Source organism: Papilio machaon, chromosome Z, assembly GCF_912999745.1.
Source record: "Papilio machaon chromosome Z, ilPapMach1.1, whole genome shotgun sequence".
NCBI classification, from domain to species: Eukaryota; Metazoa; Arthropoda; class Insecta; order Lepidoptera; family Papilionidae; genus Papilio; species Papilio machaon.
The window spans coordinates 1,564,814-1,579,288 of NC_060016.1; the positions used below are offsets into that span (position 1 = coordinate 1,564,814).

General features: G+C 32.5%; 1 protein-coding gene across 1 annotated transcript in view; it reads right to left on the reverse strand.

The window, feature by feature from the left end:
• LOC106715937 (calcium/calmodulin-dependent 3',5'-cyclic nucleotide phosphodiesterase 1C) overlaps positions 1 to 14,475 on the reverse strand; it is an 88,605-nt gene that overhangs the window by 15,265 nt on the left and 58,865 nt on the right. Inside the window, exons 6-7 of the mRNA XM_045686187.1 lie at positions 10,985 to 11,116; positions 6,872 to 7,042 (exon numbers count right to left, since the gene is read on the reverse strand). Coding sequence (XP_045542143.1) covers positions 6,872 to 7,042; positions 10,985 to 11,116 — 303 coding nt within the window. The remainder of the gene's footprint in view (positions 1 to 6,871; positions 7,043 to 10,984; positions 11,117 to 14,475) is intronic.

The following is a 14,475-nucleotide window of genomic DNA, read 5'->3' on the forward strand; positions in this document are numbered from 1 at the left end:
CTCCGTCCGCGCGCAGTTAAAAAATGGGGGGGGGGGTATGAAAAATAGATGTTGGCCGATTCTCAGACCTCTGAATATGCTCACAAAATTTCATGAGAATCGGTCGAGCCGTTTCGGAGGAGTTCAAGTTCGAACCCCGTGACACGAGAATTTTATATATAAGACTAGCTGTCGCCCGCGACTCCGTCCGCGCGCAGTTAAAAAAAAAAAATGAAAAATAGATGTTGGCCGATTCTCAGACCTACTGAATATGCTCACAAAATTTCATGAGAATCGGTCAAGCCGTTTCGGAGGAGTATGGGAACGAAAACTGTGACACGAGAATTTTATATATTAGATAATAAAGGACGGTTCTTATTATTACTAGGAATTTTATGATTAGTGATGCAACGGAAGTGTCTTAGCGGAACCAGAAACGGAAACAGATGTCAAAAATAAATTTTAGCAGAAACGGAAACGGAAACGGATGCGGAAACAGAAGTGTAAATAATATTGAAAAAAAAAAATTTACAAATATTTTTTTTTTTTGGTAAAAACAGTTTGTATTTGTTTTTAATTTATTAAGGCATTGGACATCGGTGTCCTTTAGCCTTCAATGTATGTATTTTTACTGTGCTGCAATAAGTTAAAATACGTGCTGACAAACGGAGGCTTTTAAATATTAAAACCATTTTACAAATATATTTCTTTATTAATACATTCACTGATGACCACTCGGATCCGAGAGGGCAGAGCTATTAGTAGCGGCGCCTCCCCCTCGGATCCGAGCGAGGGGCCCGTTCAGTTTGTAGTAGCCAGTAAGCCGCCGGCGTTTGAAGCGAGTCTATGTTGCTTTGTGTGGCCACTCTGGCAATATTGTCAACTAACGAAAAAGAGTATTAGTTTCATTCTTACAGTGTTATAGTGATTAGTACCACGTTCGTACGGAGGCAAACATACAAATATCTTGTATCACATGAAGCTAAGTCTGAACTTTATGTTATGTATGTATATTTTTTTGATATATGTATGTCCTGTATGTGTGTGTATGTGTGTGTGTGTATATGTGATTTTTGTGTATATGTGTGTGTGTGTGTGTATACGTGTGTGTATGGGTGGGTGTGTATGAAATGTTACAAGATCTTGAACCAAGAAGATAAAAGTTGGTTTTGACTAATCACTATGTCGAAATATTCTCGAACTTGATGAAAAATTTGACTTTGTCAAAATCTTGTAACATATTAGTACACAGAAATGCGATCGTGGAACAAATATCTACATATTAGTGAACTAAACCATTGCCATCCCTAGCACTCAAATGCAATACATTTATCCGACGTTCTTACGGTGAAGGAAAACATAGTGATGCTGCCTGCACATATATGAGAAAAAATTCAATGATATGTGTGAAGTCAACCCGCTCTGGGCCTGTGTGGTTGACTAGTCACCCCTAATTTGGGGTAGGCTCCGAGCCCCTCATTGGGGATGTATAGTGAGGTGATGATAATAATGATGATGATATATTACATGGTTATCACTTATTCAAAAGTACATTTAATAACTAGTGATGCAACGGAAGTGTCTTACCGGAACCAGAAACGGAAACAGATGTCAAAAATAAATTTTAGCAGAAACGGAAACGGAAACGAATGCGGAAACAGAAGTGTAAAAAATAATAATAAAAAACATATTTACAAAAATATTTGTTTCGGTAAAAACAGTTTGTATTCGTTTTTAATTTATTAAGGCATTGGATATCGGTGTCCTTTAGCCTTCAATGTATGTATTTTTACTGCGCTGCAATAAGTTAAAAAACGCGTTTTTTTTAATTTATTTTCAGGAAACAAAATTACACTATTTACAAATTAAAGTTCGCCAAACCCCTCGTGTTGACAAACGACAAATATATTTCTAACTATATAATGATGATATATTACATGGTTATCACTTATTCAAAAGTACATTTAATAACTCGTAAGTATGAAATACTCACATTTTGCCAGTTGTCAAATTTCATATGGACAACAACTAGACAGTTTACTCCAGCAAGAGAAACTGATTGTTTCAAACAGCAGCAGAAAATATTACGCGCTTAAATTCACAAAATAGTACGTAAACAAACAAATGCGACAAGTGCCGAAAGGCCGCGCACGGACTGCCCGTCTCGCGCCGCGCATTTGGATATCTCAGCCGTCGTAAAGTTCCGTTTTATCTCCGTTATAAAAGTTGCGGAAACAGAAGCAGAAACGGATGTTGAAAAGCACGCGGAACTTCCGCACTTGCGGAAACGGAAACTGACATCCGTTGCATCACTATTAATAACTCGTAAGTATGAAATAGTCACATTTTGCCAGTTGTCAAATTTTATATGGACAACAACGAGACAGTTAACTCCAGCAAGAGAAACTGATTGTTTAAAACAGCAGCATAAAATATTACGCGCTTAAATTCACGAAAAAGTACGTAAACAAACAAATGCGATAAGTGCCGAAAGGCCGCGCACGGACTGCGCGTCTCGCGCCGCGCATTTGGATCTCTCAGCCGTCGTAAAGTTCCGTTTTATCTCCGTTATAAAAGTTGCGGAAACAGAAGCAGAAACGGATGTTGAAAAGCGTGCGGAACTTCCGCACTTGCGGAAACGGAAACAGACATCCGTTGCATCACTATTTATGATTTATTTTCAAATTATTTATTTATTATTAATTCAGTTTAAATATTTTAATATTTATAAGAAAATATTTATACAATATAAATTTCATTAATTATACGCGATAGAAATTTATAACATGCAATTGCATGAGTTACATTCGTACGTTCGCATAACTTTACCTATTTTAAATGTATTTGCCATCGCATTGGAAAGAGGCATTAAAATAATTAATTAATTAAACGAAGATACATAATTAATTTAAAATAAAATATTGTTACAAAAGTATTGAGTTTTTAAACCAATACATTAGTTAAAGATAATTAGGTTCCTATTAAAAAAATAACATTTACCTTCCTAGAGGGATTATTAACAGAGGAAGTTAGAGGAGGGACCAAGATAACAAGAGTAGATTTGAAAGTGACTGTCGTTTAACAAACATTCATACCTATCGGTAGTCATCTTAGCGATGTTTAAAAATGCTTTTTAACTAAAGGAAATTTCTTGATTAAAAAAAAGAAATACTTAGTTGAAGTTGAAATGAAAAAGGTGGAAAGAAAAAAATACTTTCAGATAAGTAAATTTTATCGCAAAGCACATCATATCGACGTTCACCGACGCCGCAAAAGTTTACGTTTCGATTAAAGTTACATAAAACTTTAAATATAAAAAATTTCTAAAAAGAACGTAGAGACTTCGATGTTGAAAGTCGATGTAATTTTTAACTAATACAAGTTTAAAATAAAGTGTCGATCAACTTAAACGTGGTGTTAATTAAACTATAATAAAACATGTTTAATCACCAAAAAAGCTATTTACAATTTTCTGTTTTAACTTTGAATATAAAGCTGTTTTATTGCTTTGCTTTTATCTGGAATTTCAATTTTATAATCCAAACAAATAGCAATAATTAAACAATTTCGACTTACTGGAAAATATATATGAAATAGAAATAAATAGTTACGTAGAAGTGAACTTTTAATTTATTTTCATGTGTATATATTGACACGTTTCTTTAAAGCGAAATCTCGTTAATTTTTTTTTGCTTTATATTAATAATGTTGAATAATTGAATACCAATATTCTGTTTAATCACTTTTCTTTTTAATTTTCATTTTCATCACTAAATATTAAAAAAATAAAAATGTAAAAACAGATACGCTCTTGTTTATTTGTAGACAATATATCTAACATTTCTTTAAAATGTAATTATTATTATAAGCAAGTAGTTTAGCGCTTTTATAGAATATGTAAACATCTTTAGCAAGTACTTAGCAACTGCAGCTACTTTGATTGAGTTTGTTACAAGTCATTGTATGTGACGGGGCTGTAAAAGTTTGGGAACTACTTCCCAGCTGTATACCAGCTCGTGTCACTGATATCATTATAAACTTTGTAAAGCGGCTTAAAGCACGAGCAAACTCGATTCTAACTGACACGGTGACCAAAACATGATCTTTAATGACCATGTTATGAAATGTAATAGCAAGTTATACCTTATTAGCACAATGAAATTTACACATATAGTTAATTTGTGTAGCGGTCAATTAATAGTTATAAATCTTTTGTGTTTTATCGATAGATAAAAGTCCGTAGAGGTGGTGCTAGACAGATTGGATGCGTTAGAATTATCTGCGTGAGAATTAAATGACAATCTATTAAGATTGTCATTTAATTCTTTTTCCATTCACGATCAGAAAAATTATATAGAAAAAAGGATTACGAATTCATGGAGCATAGTTTAAAGCGGTCGGCATCAGTTGAATGACGCTATGACAGCGTACATTCTCTTATTTTTTTGACGTTTTATTATTACTTGCTGTCGCCCGCGACTCCGACCGCGCGGAATTAAAAAAAGTTAATAAGTAGCCTATGTGTTCTTCCATACTGTGTTCTAAATCTAAATCTGTGCCAAATTTCATCAAGATCCGGTCAGCCGTTCCGGAGATACCTCTAAACAAACATCCAATTATCCATCCATCTAAACATTCGCATTTAAAATATTAGTAAGATGTATTATTTCAGATAATTGGATTTGAACCCAAATATTTATAACACACAGTATCTATATCATTCTGCCAACAGCAAAAAACATTACCATGCACGTCGAACGTAGAATTTATTTCAGCGTGAGTGAACATTTTTCCCATATGCATTTTAATTTCGTTGCGTACCTCACAGTAACTAACTGTGGCATAAAATCTGTCAACAGCATGTTATTAAACTAGCATAGATTTAAAAACTTCAACATGAAATATTGTAAATTCATTATTTACGACAAGAACTAATAATAATTTTAGAGTTTTCTCTACGTATTGATGTATACTCGTATTTAAAGTTACGCCAAAAATACGGCAAATACGCCAAAAAGGTAAAAAACCTTTTTGGCGTATTCTTAATTTTAAGTTAGAATAAACTTTTATCAGTCTTAGAAAATATTTGTTTATCATTTTTGAATGTATCTTATTTAATTTAAAGTTGCGAAAGTTATCGTTTAAGAAATAGATTTTTCGGTAAGATTTATTTTCAATTTCCCGACTTTCTTCCGCAACAGCGTCTTCAATGTTCACGAAGAAATTCTGCAGTGGAATGACTAATAAAAACCAGTGTCAGGACATAAAGCTGACAGTTAGTTTGCAAGAAAATCTTTTACTGCGAACTTGTTGTTCTGATAGAAAATGTTATTATGATTGTAGAATGGAAAAATAATAAGTGATGTTTTGGATTATACAGTCACAGAATTAATTTCCATACCCACGTTGAATTGATTGACGTGACTTTTGTCCTCAAGTATATTGTATCTTAAAAATGATAAAAATCAAGATTTATAATGTGAAAAAACTTTTAAATCATCAAATGTACGTAGTGCTTAAATCTTAAAGAGGTGAAAAAAAATTTTTGCTTATTAAAATTCATTAAAAGTACTAATTAAAACACAATTATAAGTTAATAAAAACTCAAATATATCAAACGAAATAGGAATTGATAAATAGTTCTAAGATGCTATTTTACATCGTTATTTTGAAATGTAATATTCTCGGGGTTATTGAAATTGAGTGAGTGCAGAATCTATTTTGCGCCAACGTATGTAATTAAAACTACTCTATGGCTAAATCCATCGATGCAGCACGAAAGGTGCTCGATAATTTAAATTGCTTTCACTAAAACGTTTAACTAAATTGAAATACTATTAAATAAGATGCAGACTGCTATTAATACAGTTTTACTTTTTATTTAACAATCAATTATACCACTTGTAGTTGTATCACAATGTTCATTTACTTAATTTTGTGTGTACTAAAATGATGGTTCGTATAAAAACAAATGACGATTGAAAAAAATGAAGATCTACTGCCATTAATTTAATCAAAGTTTAAATTTTGCTTCGCTTCTATTTCGGTTTTTTAACAGTGTGCTAATTCGTTAATTTAAAAGCGGTACGCATCCGTAAAATAGTGGAACGCTAGTTTAAATATAACGCGCAGTTGACACTACAACCCGTTATTACGGGATCGGGACCAAAATAACAGATTATTTTGGGATGCGAGGTCGTGACGTTACGGTAAAAAATTTACGTTCAAATCTAGACATGCCTTTAGATAACAGTGTACTTAATTATTTTAACACGTAACTGTTAACTTTAACTAGCAGTATATAAAGTAATATTGACCTAAAGACAAGTAATAATGGTAATTAATATCACCCATTCATAACAAGCATTCATAAGTGTAACCTTTTGTATTATTTATTAGAGACTCTTGACAGTCTTTGAACTTAAACATAATTTTTTTTTTCCATATAATATCGTACTAGTGTTAGCGAGTAAAAGTTTTATTATAAGTCTACAGTAAATGTAAAGATATGTTTTCAATTCACATCATTACTAGTTTTACAATAATAGTTTCGTCTGCTAAATTTTGAGAACTAAAAATATTCTTTTAAGGAAAACTTCTTAATGAATGTCAATGTGATTTAGTCGTTTTTTGTTATTATATACTGCTTCGTGCACAAGAAAGTGTTAAATTTTTTATAAAAAAATTAAGGTATGTTTTTAAATACGCATGTAGAATACGAGGTTACTGGCGAGTTGCCATAATGTTTACCAATCTCCGCTAGATGGCCATTTAATACTTAATTTAGTATTTTTTAGTGAAGATTTCTCATCTTCATACTCAAAGCAAAGAAACTAGTGAATGCGGTAATCACTTGTAGGTACATGTGAATTGTAAGTCGTAATCTTCTTACCTTGAAGTGGCTGAGGTATTCCTGCTGCCGAGTGATATCGGTGGCGAGGATGAGCGCCGAGATCTGGTCCTGCAGACTGGACCAGATGTCGCGCAGGCTCTCCATCACGCCGCTCTCTATCAGGCAGCTCGTCGCCGACCGCCAGTGATGGTTCTCAAGCACCGACGTGTTCTAAACATGAAGGATGACAGTGTAACTTGTCTATACCATAACAAACTGTGATCTCAGAAATAACAATTGAAAAAAAAAGTGACTACGTATTTCTTAAAAAAACTAAAAAAATCTCATTGTCTCAAAACAACTATTTCAATTAAAGTGCAATTCTTGGAAAGGTAGGATTTAAATAAAGTTAGAAAGGCTCGTGTCTCCTACAACTCTATCTTAGTTACGCTAATTGTCTGAGAGTGCACTCCCGGAACATATCAAACTTTGCAAATGTTTCAATGTAACTTTGTTATTACTTAGTCACGATATTCCTTAATCAATGGACTGCAAAGTAGCGGGCGTTGGATAGCTATTGCTTTAACGTAAAATTCAACTGCAATGACCTTTGTTTTAACATATTTTTGTGTATTTTTAAAGAGACTGGGATGACAATATGTTTTTAAACAAGTGTGTCGACAATGGAAATACACCATCAGGTATATGAAAATGGATGAAGTTTATTAAAGTACGCCTTTGTCACAGTGACGTTTGTACGAATGGATTTGGATAGGACAGGATGGATGGATATGAATACTAATCGAAATAAAGTTCACTCTTTAAAATAGTTAAGTCTAATACGTCCCTAAGGCGATAAAACTGTTGGAAACTAAAATGTTTTTGGAACGAAGTTCCTTATCGCGCGTTGTGAAAGGGGGCTAGACGGAAAAAATTCTTACGAAAAGTTGTCACGACACTTTTTGCTATATCACCATGGCAACGACGTGACAATATATAACGAAAATTCATAGAAATAAAATGTACTTCTTGTGAAGACTTAAGTTTTTTATTATCATAGAATAAACATTGGTTCCTTCACTAATTAATTGAAAGGAACTTCGTTCCATCCGGGTGTTCCTTTACACCTCTTCTTATCGGAATGTTCTTACTTTTCTTGAAGAGATATTTAAAATAAGATATTTATAGTTCATTTCGAAGGGGTCAAAAAGGAATTTCTTGTTATTGGAAGACACAAAGGGATAAACTTAAAAATTCGTGAGAAATGTTCAAACAATAGATGATGATGATGGTAATGTCCTCCGTGACGTAATCCGTCAATGGTGAAGCTTGCTATCTCTGAGAGTGCGATTGGAAATGACTGGCAAATCTGAACTTAATTTTGAAGGTCCGGTCGCATTACAACCGACCTGAGGATTCGTATGTTTTAGTATAATTCAAGCAATTAACAAGAAATTTATTTAATTTACTGATTTGGTGTATGATTTCTAAGAGTAAATTAACCTTCTAACTCTATGATGTACTTAACCTTAAGTACACTTCGAAGTACCTTTGACAAATGAAGTTGAAATACTATATCGATTACGGCCAATATATAAAGTAAATGTGGAATATATGAAACAAAAAGGTTGGGATATTATTTATAACAGCGGGTTAAGGGTTTTCGCTTGAGTACGTATGAAAAGCGTTTCGGGGTAGCCTTTTGTAACTCGATTGAGAAATTTGGACAAAACAGAACACTTCATTGTTGCTTGAATATTTTCACAGTATCTTTTTGAGTAAGAGAACTTAAACATAGTTTCATATTTACTAAAATAGACTATAGAAGCTTTAGCACAAAATGTTTTTATTATTAAAAAAAGTCATTACCCCTCTGACTCAAGGTTATTTTTATGAATGTAAGTTTGTATGTATGTTGTTTTTAATCAACCCAAGCGATTTTTACGAGTTATTCGATTCATATGCCACCCCTGAGTGTCATACTGGTAGTCTATTTTTAATTGAATATATTAAACTAATTCAATATTAATCTCTGCTTTCAGTAGTTTTGCAGCAATTTACTGAAATAGTATACCTTTTCCGGAAGTAGTAGAGTTTGTAATACGAAATATTTTGTCAAACTATATCTTACGGAAAAGTTACTAATGAATAACAGAATAACTACTTTATTGAATTCACATTGTCAAACAACTAGTCATTTGAAATGGCCACTTAACTTATTTCTTACTCTCGCTGTTTTAAGTGAAGGTTTCCACTGTAGCAAGATCCGTAAAAAACCTCCAGTTGCCTCTATTATTTTGTAATAAAATACAAGGGATGACAATACGTTGTTGTACAATTAATTAGGCAATGAAAACTAACGGTAAATGCATGTTTTACTGTGTTTCAAGTTGTCATTCATGAGTTCGTTGTTTTAGCGCACATGTCAATTAACGTTGAATGAGCGAAACATGTCACTTTTTGTGACCGAAAATAACTACAAGTAGTTTTAAAATCCGTCGTTATAAAACACAATTCTGCGTAACTAAGCTATGTATGACTCTAAAGAGTAACTACAGAGTAGCTAACTTTATACATAAAGATGGCATACTTTTTCAAAAAAAATCATCTATATATTTTTGTTTTCTTTTTTTACTCTTTACAAAATCTTAACTATCAAACTACATACTATTTAAGTAATGAAAATTATTACTTAACTGAAACTATTGTATTACAAATAGACATTTTCATTTATATGTTAAAAATCTGATATAAAACACGTAATAAAGAAAAAAATTGAAGAGCATAATACTAATCATGATACAGTGCGTTGTTCACAACAAGTTCAACGCAGCAGAGTTAGATGATGCCAATTAAAACAGCCAGTCAACTTGAAAAATTAACCCACTCATAGCTCGTAGTTTAATGCTATGTAACAAGACTTCTGCGAGCATAGCAACAATCCTACTGTTATCATTTGATGTAGTTTAGTTTCCACATTTATTATTACACACACATACACACATTATTATGAAAGGAATGGGGCAAAAGAGCAGTGGGATAAATGAAGCGATCATCGATGCACATGGATATCCGCAATACGAGAGGAACTTCAGTTGCATTTTTTATGTATTTATTATTTACTGAAATATTTGTAAGGTAGCACTATAGTTGTTGGGGTTTAAACCAACACTATCCCAACACCACGACTACAATCTAAGGAAGACAAAACGGATGACTTCTAAATCTTTACAATCGTAAGTAATACGTAAGGTACATACATAACTGAGAACAGCATTACACATCATAAACAAATCATCTAAGTTGGTGTCAGAGGTATTTCTACATTCCTGATTCTTACGTTCTTCGAGTACAGAGATCGCTTCTATGTAAAGAACTTAGTATTTTAAAAGAAACCGATGTTTAAATTTTATCTATTCTGGCAGAAGTAGTAACTTTTGAACGTCTCCCTATGTCCTACTTAAAGCATAGGAATTAATATACTTAAATAACAAACTAATTAACATTCATGACATATCAAAATGATTAACACTTAATTCGAGATTAGTTTAATTGTCACATTCCTTAGCACTGCATATTAAATTCTATATCGAAGTCAATATAAATATATTGTAGCAATTAGTTAATACAGTAGGTATTAAGTAACTTAGCCATCATGCGCTAATCCTCACGGTATGGGATTTAGAAAGCAACGCGTTCTGTGCCTGTTTTGTCAAAAGAAATGAAAAGAGATGACAGTATATTATGCAAGTATGTCAACAGTGATAATCCACAATACCAGTAACACAACTTACCGTAAATACCACGTACATATTGTGTAATAATTAATGTACAATTAACACGAGTGCACAAACAGTGCCAGTAATGCACATGGATTAAACAGTCGACTTTGTATATATTAGTAGTGACAAGCGATTTCATTTGCCTGTATCAAAATGTTAACTAATATTCAATTTAAGTAGAAACTAGTAACACAAGTACTTTATATTTGTTAATATTAAAATCAACAAGTCTCTGGCAATTTGTAGTCTTTAGGCGTTCAATTACTTGCTCAAAAATGTAATTAAATAAAATACGCAAATAAAATAAAAAAAAAACTAAAATTACGGCTGGTCAAATATGTAAAATATTAAATATCAATGTAATTCTACTCTATAACAAATCAACACTTACATTGTACAGCTTTGCCAAATAGTTTGAGGTGGCGATGAGGAAGGTCTGGTTTACGCCCGGATGGTCCAGGTCATGCGCAATAGCCGCCAGCAGGCAAGCCAGTATCTCCTGCGGCTCCATAAATGGCAGAATCTATAGATAAAGAACAAAAGTATTAGTAATTGATGACTGTTTTAAAAGTATTTAACGCCGAACACTTATCCGCAAATGAAGAGGCATGCTCGTAGAACAGATATACGTGATACCGAATTAGACAGTAGCTCATAGACACTGTTTGACAGTTACAGAACCTTCAAAGGTTACACCTAATTAAAGCCCGCTTCACGTCTATAAAAAACTAAACAAACGTTAAAACTTGTAGCTAGCTTGAATGTGAATTAAGCAGTTTTAAATTCATCTATATATATAAAAGAAAGTCGTGTTAGTTACACTATTTATAACTCAAGAACGGCTGAATCGATTTGACTGAAAATTGCAGGTAGCTTAGAACCAGGAAACGGACATAGTTACCCTATGTCCGTTTCCTGGTTCTAAGCTACCTGCAATTTTCAGTCAAATCGATTCAGCCGTTCTTGAGTTATAAATAGTGTAACTAACACGACTTTCTTTTATATATATAAGACTAGCTTTTACCCGCGACTCCGTCCGCGCGGAATAAAAAATAGAAAACGGGGTAAAAATTATCCTATGTCCTTTTCCTGGTTCTAAGCTACCTGCACACCAATTTTCAGTCAAATCGATTCAGCCATTCTTGAGTTATAAATGGTGTAACTAACACAACTTTCTTTTATATATATAGATAGATATAAACACAACTTATTGTGCCGGTAATTAAGTGCCGGAAGCTAATTGCTTTATTAGAAACAAAGTTATTGAAAGAGGTCACTTTAAAACAAATAGCACCACAGCCGCTTTGCTGCTTTTTTTTACATTTTACTACAACAGTATTTATGGTTAAGTGTGTGGCTGATCTGTACATGATTTTTTGTACAAAATGTAGGTTGTTCAAAAATTATACGCAAAACTGAATATGTATATTGCGTTTCGTTTGATTAGTGCCATGTCAAATGTATACAACTAAAATTAAACCTCATATTACACTATCATGTGTTTCAGTCACAACTCATATTAAATAAAAAAAAATATATTTTACCTTATACTACACTTACCTATGTATACTTTGAAAGTAAAACGCGTAGGCGCTTACATAATGGTCTCGCGTTAAACGTCGGAGTCGCGGGTAAAAGCAAGTTTATAATAATGTATCATTAAAGTTTTACTAATTCCGAGATTTAAAATAACAATAGGAAATACCTATTTAAGTTAACACATATTGTAGTCTCTATTTAGTGAAAGACATTGAAATGGACGGAAATATTTATCAATAAAAGTGTCACTGCAGTCCTAGTCCACTGTAAGAATACAGAGTGTAGTGTCCGTGCTGAATAATACATATTATCATCCGTAGCAACGTAGCACAGCTGATTGGCGGTGCATGCTACGATTGTAGATAAGCCTCGTAGACCCTATTGAGAGTGCACACGAGTGACCGGTTTAGTGGAAGTTAATCTCTGGCGTTCGAGCAGAAGTACACCGTTACATCGATACTATGACTTGTTTCTACATTATTTATTCTTTTATATAAGCTTGGACAATTCCTATTTCGCAAAATATATAAAACTTACGTTATGTTGTATAGTATACAAAGTACAAATTATCTTGCTCGTATTATTCCTGTCTCTATTATTAGCCTGATTACAGGTTACATTGTCGTATTTGTACAAGGCATGAATAATAGATTTTGAAATACAACACAAATAATAGGCTTCATTTCATTCAGGACATCTTTTTTAAGTTTTTTTTTTTAAATTACTACATTATTTCTGAAATAAGAAACGATTAATTAACATCGTTCTTCTAGAACTTTTGCAATAATATATAAATTACGGAAAAATGGTTAAATATTTGCATTTTAACCGCAGAATTATGCAATAAAATCTTTCAGCTTCAAGTTTTCATATCTCTTTGTAACAAAGACGGAAATTTAACTTAAATTAACCTACATATAAAATTTGGATACGAAGTTATTTTTCGACAAGGAAAATATATCAAGTGAAATAGATCTCAAATGTTTTAAGGATCTTATATTGTTTAAAATTACGGCGTTACCAGTGTTTCAATGAAATTACAAGTTCCAAATTTCAATAGAAACATATTCTTTAGTTCTTTGTTCTTTTATAACGAATTAGCTAAGTAAAGGGTACGTCTGAAAACTTTGCAATAACCAACAAAAGACATTGTTAGTAGAGTACTAAAATATTGAAAGCATTTTATTTAAAAATTGTCCGCTTCAACGTTACAGACATTTTATAGCATTCGACTGGAGTTCGAATGTGAACAAACGTTTTCAATAACACATATGAAAATGTGATTGGAACATGAGATGATCAGAAAACCCAATATTAATTTAGTTATTTTTATGACGTAACGATAAATTATTGAAAATAATAAATTTGAAATAATTATTCAGTCGTTAGATTGAGAGCGTGAGGGAAATAGCTTTAGAAATAGCTATATATAAAAATAATTCCAACTTAAACACAATAATGACTGTTGTTATCTTTACCGATCTGTTATTCCAAACACTCGACCTATTGACATAAAAAATAGTCAATTGACATGAACTGTGCAATTACAGAATAAAACAAACAAGTAAATCCCTCAGGGCTGTCAACATTGTCATTATATTGAATCAAATATAGAACACAACACATGTATGTTTTTTTGCATGAGCTTAAATACTGTCACGCTGCGCTCTACTATTTACGTGTCGTTTTTACCTAAAGAAGAAACTTCTTGAAAGCAAGGATACGTCTTGATTGACACAACAATCTAGCATCGTTCAATTTTGGTTACAGAAATTTATGGAACAGACATACGAGTACAAACATATTATTCTCGTGTCATACGTGCAAAAATGTCTTTATCCGATAGGACACATGTATAACGCTGTAGACGGAAAATATTCAGATTTGTTAAATGGCCAACCGGTCGCCATTTAAAATATCTTAATAGGTAACTAAGTGGAATTAGAAAATGACCAAAGGCCATGTATTGCGGTCAGTGCAAACCTCATCAGTTAACGGTGATAGAATTAGTCACACCCAAATCATTTCAAATGTTATGACGTGATTTGTGGTTTCAGAATAATGCCGAAAATTGTTGTAACAGAGGTAAGTAATGTTAGGATTTGGTTGTATGTGGGGCTATAACTTAACATTGAAATTAAAGATAATTTACAAGGGATGTATTCAAGCGACGTTTTTGCTTGGTAATTTAAAGGAAATCACTATCGGTGATACAAAGATTCTAAAATTCTAAAATATTTACATATTACAAAAATCAGTTTTAAAATTTAATTAAACGTGTAAATTGTTGGAAACAGGCATAACTAACATGTATTAATATATCTTTGTATTGCCATTTGGTGC